Genomic DNA, 11,073 nt, shown 5'->3' on the forward strand with positions numbered 1-11,073 from the left:
ATATGTTTAATTTAAAAATGTTTGTTTTGGTGATTTGCAAAGAATGAACGTCTGTAAGTAATACTTACTTCATTTTGTTTTGTACCGAGGACTTAGGTAATGTTGATGGTTTTTGATGCAAAATGTTAACAAGATAGTAATTTGTGTGATTAAGTTAAGAACTGATTTCAATGTCAGGAATTGTACAAAAAATATTAAGGGTGGGTTGGGAAAGGGGGAGGTTTATTTGTATTTTTTGGTTATTCATTTATTTAATATCTATTATTTAAATTGGAGTGCACATCTTAAATTCTACATGCAGTTTCAGTTAATAACCAACTAACTGAATTGTTATTTTATTGAGATATTGTGTTGTATTATTTATTAGAGCTATTAAGGAGAGGGTGTAACAGTTTGTTCTCAAAGAAAATATTAATATAACTATAGAGGGATTTGCTTTAAAAAAGTTGTTTAATGTTTACCCCCCTCACCCCAATAATTCACACAGTCCCTTAGTAGGACAGTAAAAGACAGCTGATAAACAGTGATTCAAAGCATCTTTTCTTTTCTTCTCAGTCATCATGTCTGGAGAGAAATCCAAGTCTGCTTCCCAGACTGATGGGAAGGCGGCTCAGAACAAGATGTCTGAGATGGGCATGATGTCCTACAAGGTACAGTACACATACACACACACACAAACACACACACACACACACCACATGTATGCACACCAGATGATCACACATCTGCAAATATATCATACAGTGTTTTTCACACTATGTGAAGCAGCTGGCCTCTGTAACAGTTTACCTTCTGAGCTGATGTTTATTATCACGACCTGCTGGTTACAGCTCAGTGAGTGGGCGGTCAACAACTACAACTGGCCCTAAAATACCATGTGAGGCTAGTATGCGTTAAGTCACAGGGGATAATCATAACAACACAGCAACTTCATTTTACTCTGCCTCTCTCTTGTTTGGCCACTTACAATCTTCTACCACAGTCTTTCCATAGTATTCTGACTTTCCGCAGATGTTGCCCTTGACTTTGAAACCACCTCTGTGACCTCCTCTCTCACTCCCATTCTCTTTCTCTCTCCTTTACCACAAATATCCAGATGTGTGTGTATGACCAGGAGAACTTCCAGGGCCGCTGTATTGAGATCAACGCTGAGTGTATGAATGTCTGTGACATGGGAATGGATAGGGTGCGCTCCCTGCGCGTCGACTGTGGCCCGTAAGTAGCTTGTGCATGTACAGCTGCACGCACGCACACACCCACCCACCCACACACACATGCAAGTGCCTATAATGTACCCAGCACCCACACTCTTCTGAGCGCAGAGCAGGTGATTTCAGAATTGTACCCCACCATTATGTGACATTTCACACTTCACATTTTAGGCATTTGGATAATGCTTTTATCCCGAGTGATTTGCAGAGAGTGCAGCAGTAGATTGAACTTCAGTGTCTAAACTAGTAATATAACATAGCAACAAACAGTTTTGACTGGAATGAATGGTCACCTAACGATGTGGAGCAATGATATAATTGAAGAAAATAAAAAGAAGGAGATGAGGAGAAAGTCTTTTTCAAAAGTAAGAGCAAATAGAGCAGCGAAAAATGATTCCTCAAAGCATGTCCATTATACAGCACCTAAAGGGGACATCCAGTGATTTTGTATTGCAATTGTGCAACACTAAATCACTGGATGTCCCCCTACATCCACAAATGGTCAAAATCGAAGCAGCAGAGGCTGAGATTTTCTGACTTACACTGACAGCGTCATCAGGGTTGTTTCTCAAACTTTGGAAAGCTTGTACAACTTTTGTTTTTGGAAGCTGAGTAGTGCTCTTCATGATGACTAAATTGATCTTCATGCGTAAAATCAGTGCTCCCTTAGAAGGCAATACAACAACCGTACATCACGCTTAAAGCTCATCACCTCTCTTCCCTCTCGTCCTCGTGACCTTTCCTCCCCTCCCCAGCTTCGTGGGCTGGGAGCAGATGAACTTCTGCGGTGAGATGTTCATCCTGGAGAAGGGTGAGTACCCCCGCTGGGACTCCTGGAGCAACTGCCAGAAGAATGACTACCTGCTGTCCTTCAGGCCCGTCCGCATGGTAAACCCCCGTCAACAAAATACTTTCCTGACTTTGGCAGCTTGTATCCATACACCTAGTTAGCTCTGCTTTTCTTCTCATTTCAACCGCTTTCCCCGCCAACTTCTAGGACCCTGAGAAGCACAAGATCTGCCTGTATGAGGTCGGAGAGTTCAAGGGTCGTAAGATGGAGATCATGGACGATGACGTCCCCAGCCTGTTCTCCTATGGTTTCACCGACAGAGTTGGCAGCATCATGGTCAGCTGTGGAACGTGAGTATGGCGACAACATTACTAGCACTTTCTCATCTTTTATGAAAGAGTTGCTTGCGGTTTGTGGGAAATACACGTATTCCTTCTCTCGCCAAGACTTAGATGAGAAGATTAATAGCACTATAGCACTATCATGTCTGTACACTAAATTGAGCCAACAGACGTCAGCAGCTCAGTGTCTGTGTCAGAGGTGTGGCAGGCAACAGAGGCTGTTTTTGAAATGCTGTGATTACTTCATTTGTACTGCTCCTCGCTGCCTGAAAGAAACAGCTGGGAGGCAGGCTGCACAGTGGTTTTGTTACCTGACAGCATGACAAACAGATCAATGTCTTTATTAGATGTTTGTCCTCCCTGATTTGTCTCCGTCTGTTGTTCTAGCAAATTTCCTTCACATTTTATGTCTGTTACTCATCTTTCAACCTTGTTTTTCTTGAATCAGTTTCCATACCTACCCAACCATCACTTTCTGTACTGCTACAACCTTGCAATACATGTCCACTTTAGTGTATGTAAATGTAAATGTCCTCCCCCCTCTGCTCTTCCCCCCCTCTCCCCAGCTGGGTGGGTTACCAGTTCCCCGGCTACCGTGGCAGCCAGTACCTGCTGGAGAAGGGCGAATACAGGCATTTCAATGAGTATGGAGCCCGCTGCCCCCAGATGCAGTCCATGAGGCGCATCCGTGACATGCAGTGGCACCCACACGGCTGCTACACCATGTCCTCCAAGTGAAACCCAGCGAGGGCGAGGAAGAGAGGGATCGGAGGAGAGCTGGAGTTGGAGGGCGGGCACAGAGATGGCGTAGGAGGCAAGGGTGGGAGGGCGAAGAAGGAGAGGAAGAGGGAGAGGGTGTAATATTTCCTCCTCTGTCCCAAAGTCTCTTAGTGGTTTGAGTGCAGCATGAAGGGAATACAGTAGGTTGTTATTTTTAGTTGTAATCTAGCGACCAATGAAAAGTTATTCAAAGGGAAGGAGGAGATAATTACACAGACAATATCTGATAATAAACAATTTTTGTTCTCCCTTTCGCACCGTCTCTGTTTGTCAGCTCCCTTCTCCCCACTTTCCTCTCTCTCCTCCCCTCCCCGCCTCTCTCCCCCTCAAACTTCTCTTCCACATAACACCAACGTCAGCCCTCACTCAGCCTATTAGAGCCTGAATGACGGCAGTACCAGTGTGGATTTGTGTGTGTTTGTGTGGTGGGGGGAACTGAGACAGAGGAAAACAGCAAAGGAAGTGGTGGTCAATTCTCTGAGCTTAGATCCTGCAGTCACATCAACCCTAAACCCCAATAAAGTATCTCACACCCTGTTCCACTTTCAATGACGTCTTATTTAACAGATATGGTTGTGATATATATCTCCCAAATGCATGGACTGATTATGAAACAATGGGCCCCTGGGCATAGACACATAACCCCTTCCTACCTATCCAAACAGCCCCCACCACCCTGCACATTATTTTGTTCTCTAAATGTGAGCTTTTGGTTGAAAAAGGATCCTGAACTTAAAGCTGCTACAATCAATATGTCTTTTGTATTACAAAAGTTGCTCACAGTGACAAACCCACAAAGAATCATCACCCGCCATTTACACCAAAATAAACCTGATTAACCAACTGTGCATGACCTGCCCAGGACCAAAAAACAAAAACAGAGCTAAAAAAAGTGTCAATATAGGACCCAGATGGCCAGAAATACAAATCCATATGAATGATAACGTTGCTCTGTAGCTTATGGATGTGTAAATACTAAATAGGCACCTTTTTGCTAACCAGTTTGTATTATAAACTTTAAAGGAGATAATATGTCATTGGTGTGTTTATGACATGTATCTGCTGCCCCCAAGTGGCCAAGAAATTTGCTAAATGGTATGTTCACTTATTTTACACATCAAAGACTGTCTATAGGTGTTTGGGCATACTACTGCATATGTTAAAAATGTTGTTTAAAGGCTTTTATGAAGTAGATGTGTGTAGTCTGACAAATTGCCTCAAGTGATGTCATTGGAGTCAGTTGGGGCTGAAGACTACATGTTCAAATGAAAAATATTTGTGGGTATGGCGTTAGAAATATGTGAGCTCACCAGACCTCTGTTGGCTCCATTTCTGCTTGAAGCTAGCTCAACGCTACATTAGCTGCTAACACATCCCAGATTTTTGACCTAGCCGTTGGCAGGAAGGAAGAATTTGAAGCAAATTTCATTAATTTCTAAAGTTTTCCTGCTGGACACAAAATGTCTCCTACTTTACTGTAAAGTTCATTCTCAGTGGCTTCAGGTTTCTACATCATACTGTACAAGTTGCATACTGGACCAGGACTGACTTCCAAACTATTTGCAATGTCACAAATCATGATCATAGGCCCCACTGAGCACAGAGAAACTTTCCAATTTCATAACAGGCACAGTTCTGGGGACTTTAATAACAGGTACAGTTGCTGGGTTTAGCAATCCATCAATGCTCATATTAGCAGTTATGGTTTCAGTGTCTTGTCATTCTGACTCTAAACTGGAATTGCTCAGTTCATTTGTGTTTTTATAGAAAAATGTAAAGGAGTTTGATTTCCTGTCAGAAACTTTTTGTTATCTCTCTAAGACACAAACACACACTTTTATTGACTTACTTCACAGACTTCAAATAACTTTCAATCGACCGGCTCGCTGCATTTGTTATTGTTAGAGCACGCCTTGAGGTAATTTGCCATTTCTATCCCCAGTCCACTCACAGTGACTGATATTTGATTTGTACTGATGGAAAATAATTTGAACCAACATCATTGATGTGTGAAAGAAGAATGCACTCTTCTACCACTGCACTCTCTCTGAAATTGTCTTTCTATGATGAACGATTTCATGCATTATTTACTTTCTCAAAGAGAATATTGATGTTCGGTGTGGTCCACACGTCAGCACAGAAATGGACTTTACCACATTTTAGCGTTTAGACTTTCTTTTTATAATATAAAATCAATTATGCAGTGCTTGCTTCTTCCCCAAGGCTTATCAAATATTCAAAAATACGAAACTACATCATTGACGACGTAATCTGCACATTCTCTCTGTGTGGTGTGGTGTATCCACGATGTGACGTTAGTGATGATTAGACTTTTATAGAACAGGGCTTTTAAATTGCTGAGAGTGCTTTACACCATACAAATACAATGAGGCAAGTTTCATTAAACAGCATTAGAGTATCATTCAATCATTCATGGTGCATAAATACGATTCACTATGTCCTTTTATTTGTTTTTTTTCTCCCTCGCCAATCTGCTGACCAATCTATACACTTTCTATTTAAATACAACCAAAGATGTACACACTCCAACAAGAAATGATCTAATGCAACACAATAACATGTTTATTCCCACTGTTTCAAATGTGTGTCAGCTCGGCAAAGGGGGTTAAAGTTCATACACAGCGATTCTGCTAATGCTAATGCATGAAGCATCTTTGTATAAATATTTTGTCCTTGTAGCACCTCACTAAACTCCTGATTATGTAAGTGTAATTACTGGCAGCTCCATTTTTATAAGGTCATAACATTTTGATGGCAAACTGAGCAGTGTTAGCCAATGGAGCATGAGAGGGGGAAGATATTTGGGGTTTTCAGGGTTCTGTAAACAAACCTGTAGATCATCTTCTGCACAGGCTGGAGCATGATAATTAAGCTTTCCTGAGTAAATTGACTGTGAAAAATATGAAAATAATAAGATATAAGATAATAATCAGACTTACTGGTTGAAAAGTGAAAGGTGTAGGCCTGTATACATGAAAAATATGAGGTAAGTTGACTACAACTACTAACTTAAAATGATGTTGCCTGCGCCTCTAATGGCAAGTTAAAGCTTGAGTTTATGTTTTGTAGACTCCTGTTAATAATTGATTTTGCATTTTAGATCAATTTACTTTTGGATTCTGGGTCAGTGCTGGAAGAATTCAACACTGATGCAGTGTTTTCGTTCCAGTTGCAAAGACGAAGCCCTCTGAATTTGATATAGGTGCTATTCATTCTGTCTGGCTTCTTCCAGCAGCTGAGGCTTATGGGTACAGTAGAATTTAAAGTATAGTAAAGGTAAAACCAAACAGAAATAATAATAATAAAATAATATTTTCTATATATATAAAGCTATAATTATAGTATCATTAAATGAATCCTTGCTGCCATGACGAGGGACATGAAGATTCAGATGTGGTACCACCTCCAGTGTTGTTCTCCTGGGGCGGCTAATTGATTGGCAGGCGTGGGTCATTCAATTATGAGAACAAATTGAAATTCTCAGTCTTACATGAATGAATATTGCACAATAAAAGGAGACTTCCCAGATAGAGTGGATACAGCTGTAGCAGGCAGTCGTCACCACACGGACGTGGGAGGAGTGAGCAACAGAAATAGCAAAACCAATGGGAAGAGGTCGTTCAGCTTAGAAAAAATGTGAACATTATGACACTTAAAGACACATAACTTCTGGCCTCATTGCATTCACCTGGTGTTTCCGATTTGTGTTTTAGACTACTTACTCTTTTTTGTGCTGTTTAGTTAAATTATAGATGCACAGGGAACATCTCTTCATGACGTCACGTTGGTTTGAAAAAAAATAAAAAAATCTAATCTACTTTGTTATAGTTGCTCTTGTAACCGGGGAAAAAGGTTTTAGAGGTTTATTTTAATATGTGATGATGCACCCATTTCAGCGCATCCCTCATTATTTTTTCATCCCTCCTCTCTGAAATACTTCTGAATCCAAAAAACTAATTCAATCAGAACACATTCCCATGTAGTCCTACTCCAGAAATAAACTCCCTCAATTCAGCCTGGCCCTCTTCCTCCCTTCAGACTAGAGAGGGAAAGGCACACTTCACCTGTCACACAGGCACCCAGTTTAGTTCAGTCTATAAATACATTGAGATAAGACACCTACAAGGTGCTATGAGCCTTCCTCACTATAGTTAAATATGGATTGGAGGAGTATTGACGTCAGACTGACACACACACACACACACACACACACATATGGACGCTCATATGCGAGTAGACCCAAGCACAAGCTGGCACACTCATACACACATATACACACACATACAGGCACTCTACACTTATTTCCAGCCCTGCTTCTGATGTCATTCTGTGATTTGGGACTGTTTCAGCAGCAGGGCATTATGGGATAGCTTATAAGAGCTTAATGACTCCACTAGGTACAATACTGCTAAATAATGGGTAGAGAGCGAGTGAGAGGGATAAAAACACACACCCTCACACACACATGCATGTCCATCCAATCTTCACCTTCTCCTTTCCAATTCCAGCATTACACTTCTCACTCCATCTGGTGATTTAGCAGCTCTATCCAGCTGCCTGGCTGCTTAGACAGGAGGTAATTCACCACAGCCACAACTTATGCTGCTCATCCCTGGGGGGTGAGGTTATTCAGGTACCAGGCTCAGAGGGTTGAAGACTTTGATTTTCAATCTCTGTAGAGGAGAGGATGCACAGCTGAATCACAATGGAAGCCTGTAGTTTAATTGGAATTTAAAAGGATCATCGGAGCTACAGTCCTGTCTGAGTCTCCTGAGAGCTGCTTTATGGAGGACCAAACCTCTTCAATAATTAAATAAATAGAAAAAAAATGTAATTCAGTAAATGTAAATGAATAAATAAACAAATAAAGAAATTAAACAAGAAAAAACATACATGTGTTATTTCTCATATCTAACATTCAGTTTATCTTTCACTGTAATCTTAAAACTAATTTTCTTAAACAAGATTACACCCTCATATGGTGCATATTGGAAAAAATAATAATTAAGCTGTCATCAAGTGGAATTGAATCATGAGAGCTGCTTCATGGACGAGCAAAGTTGACTCATTAAAATATAAATGAGCAAAAGTGAAATAGAAACAAAATGGAGAAAAAACAAAACAAAACAAAAACAAATTCAAAAATCAATCAGGTGTAATGGTTGGGAGTTTTACAATTTAAGTTTGAATTAGTCAAGAAAACCACTCTTCGTGTGCATACATTAGTAAAGCACTGAGCTGAGTTGAAAATGTTATAGTCATTCAAGCCTCATGTATTTATCATGTGTGTTCACAGCAATAAGCAGCAACAACTGCTTTGTCAGCATTTTATGCCCTTGAGCTTTCCTCCCAGGCTACATACAAGCTGGCCTAACCCTCTGATTGGTGGGAGAAGCCTAGGGGGAACTCCTCCTGCTCCTCTATGGTAAACAATAGCTTTTTCTTTTAGATATATTTTATTTTTGCCTTTATTGGATAGGACAGCTGAAGATAGTCAGGAAAGTGCGAGAGAGAGAGAGAGAGAGAGAGAGAGAGAGAGAGAAGAGAGAGAGAAGAGAAAGAGAAAGAAAGTATTTGTAATACAGCAATTTAGATTGATGTTATGGAAAGCTGAATAACCAATTTCATCATATTTTATCTCACTGTGTCCCCATTCTTTTCCTGAGACCAAACCTATACAACTGATCAAGCCACACCCATTTGGAAAATCAAATGCTAAATGAAATACAGATATTCAGCTGAGGGAAAATTAAAACCAAAGATGACAATGAAACATAATATGACATGTACACATTTATTTTGCATTGTTGCATTGCATTTTATTCATTTATTGGTCCATTTGATTTAATTGTGTTTGAATTGTTTATTTGACCATTTTGTGTATTTATGTTTGATTGATTTCTTAGTTATTAGTCACATTTGGTCCTCCATATTCAGTCTGAAGTCATCATCTTGCTTCCCACCAACTGCACTGTAACCGTTTCCCAGCAAGCTTAATGAGTTTAGTCAGATACGGACAGATAATATAAAATCATCAAGCAGATGATTCTCTGTAATGCTATCAAAGTCACAGATCTTTTGCCAGCAATCGAGTGTGTCATCAGTACTAAATTTACCCTGATATTTGAATAATATAGTCCTACATGAATCCTTATTAATCATTATAATTGGCAGTGATTAGGATGCTGCCATTGTTACGTACAGGGATTGTCATATATTAATTTGGAAACAGCTTGCACACGTATGTTGAGTAGGAGTGGACTGACAATTTTAGTCTCATTGTCCAATTATGAGTAATATTAACTCATTACTATAAATTGAAAGGAAGAGGGGAAGGTGTCGGACCATATGAAGGAAAAACTTTGTCTTTCCTCTGTGCTGTATCGTATCTACTTTCTGTCTAGATCTGTTCTGCAGCCACATAACTTAACTATGCACAAATTAATTTGCACATATTTGCACGCACACACATATGCAAACACACACAAGTGCACAAACACTTCAACCTGACAGTTGGTGTGCGTCATGCAGTGTTGATTCTCATTCAGTGCCTCTATGAAAAGTCTCGGGCTGACTGTTGAGTGATGTAAGATTGATATGTAACTCCTCTTCTTTCTGCTCAGACAAATGAGTGGGTGTGTTGAGCTTTCAGGAAGATAGATGGGGTAGCGAGGGAGAGGGAAGAAGTGGGAATAATACAACGCTGATTATGTTTTTTAGTTTTTTGACACGGTGAACACCACAGCAGGGGATAAAGATGTTGCTGGCAGGTATTTCGGCATTGTGTGACAGGTGACAGGTTTTAGGAAGGCTACCTGTTTTGCTCCGAGTTATATGTAAAATTATGTATAATAACATTTCTGTTTCTCTCTCCGTCTGCCTCACCACCTATCTCCTCCCCTAGCTCAATCTTTCTCCCTCCTATAACAAGACCCCCTGAGTCTGCCTGTTTTTCTCATATCAGACACTGTCTCTGTCTGCAGCCCTTTCCCTCTTCAGTTTACTGTGTCCGTATTACGTGCCCAACTGCGTCACGTATGAGGCATGCCTGAGGGTTAAAAATAAAAGATGAAAGGGGAACAGACGGATGCAAGGAGAGAGGAGAGGGGGACTGATGACTAGGGGTGAGGATATGGAGGGGAGACGAGGGAGGACTGGCTTTAGAAGCATCAGCCTGCAGGAAAAGTAATACATCCATCCATTAATAGATGTTTGTTCATGTAGTTATTCACCAGTCTATCACCTATGAATGTGGTGCCACTGAGGCGTTAGAGGGACTGAATGCTTAGTGTCAGTGGCTGACACAGATCCTAATGAGAATGTCTGAATCCTGAGTGATAGGAGATAATGGCTAGTGCCCACAATAATCATCTGAGATTTGAATCCTGGAAAAGTCTGTATGTCTGCTTGTCATGTAGTTCTCTTCATGAGGGCTAAATGATAACAAGCCTGGGAGCAAGTTTTTGAAACTTTTGGTTTGTATAACTGCAGTGCAACACCATAAGAGCCTTCTAGGAGAGACCCAGGGAAGTGACCAGAGGGGGGGCCTGAAATCTGATTGGCCACCTGGTCACCTTCACCCTGCATGTGAATGTGGCTGTTGGGAACAGCTTCACACACTTTTGCCTTTAGACATGATCAGACAACACTTCATACAAACATGCTACACTTTTTGTGCAATGTGCACAGCTTTTCTGTGCTGGAATATTGCTGTGTGCGTTTGATTAAACACAAATTAAATTATAGTACACAACATGTAGGCACAACTTTGACATAATGATGGTACTGAAGCTATATTTTGACACAAGGAGGCCTTCAAGAAAGGACAACAAGATCATATAATACAGTAGGACCATTTAAGACCATTGCCATGCAATTTGTTAAATTAACACAAACCAGTAGACACACGGTAAATCTGCATTTTTCACGG

General features: G+C 40.6%; 1 protein-coding gene across 1 annotated transcript; it reads left to right on the top strand.

Moving 5' to 3' along the window:
• The first annotated feature begins 500 nt into the window (after positions 1–500).
• crybb1l2 (crystallin, beta B1, like 2) lies at positions 501–3,101 on the top strand. Its single transcript, XM_035660548.1, has 5 exons — positions 501–650; positions 1,097–1,215; positions 1,967–2,099; positions 2,209–2,351; positions 2,909–3,101. The coding sequence occupies exons 1-5, from the start codon at positions 561–563 to the stop codon at positions 3,078–3,080; spliced, it is 657 nt and encodes a 218-aa protein (XP_035516441.1). The 5' UTR covers positions 501–560; the 3' UTR covers positions 3,081–3,101.
• The last annotated feature ends 7,972 nt before the right edge of the window (positions 3,102–11,073 follow it).

This window comes from Morone saxatilis, unplaced genomic scaffold (genome assembly GCF_004916995.1).
Source record: "Morone saxatilis isolate NCDOM2014 unplaced genomic scaffold, NCSU_SB_2.0 Contig17, whole genome shotgun sequence".
Taxonomy (NCBI): domain Eukaryota; kingdom Metazoa; phylum Chordata; class Actinopteri; family Moronidae; genus Morone; species Morone saxatilis.

Excerpts from the sequence above, each read along its gene's own strand:
- crybb1l2 (XM_035660548.1), top strand. The coding sequence starts at position 561 with ATGTCTGGAGAGAAATCCAAGTCTGCTTCCCAGACTGATGGGAAGGCG. Across the intron at positions 651-1,096 it reads TGGGCATGATGTCCTACAAG|ATGTGTGTGTATGACCAGGA; the intron begins GTACAGTACACA and ends ACAAATATCCAG. Across the intron at positions 1,216-1,966 it reads CTGCGCGTCGACTGTGGCCC|CTTCGTGGGCTGGGAGCAGA; the intron begins GTAAGTAGCTTG and ends TCCCCTCCCCAG.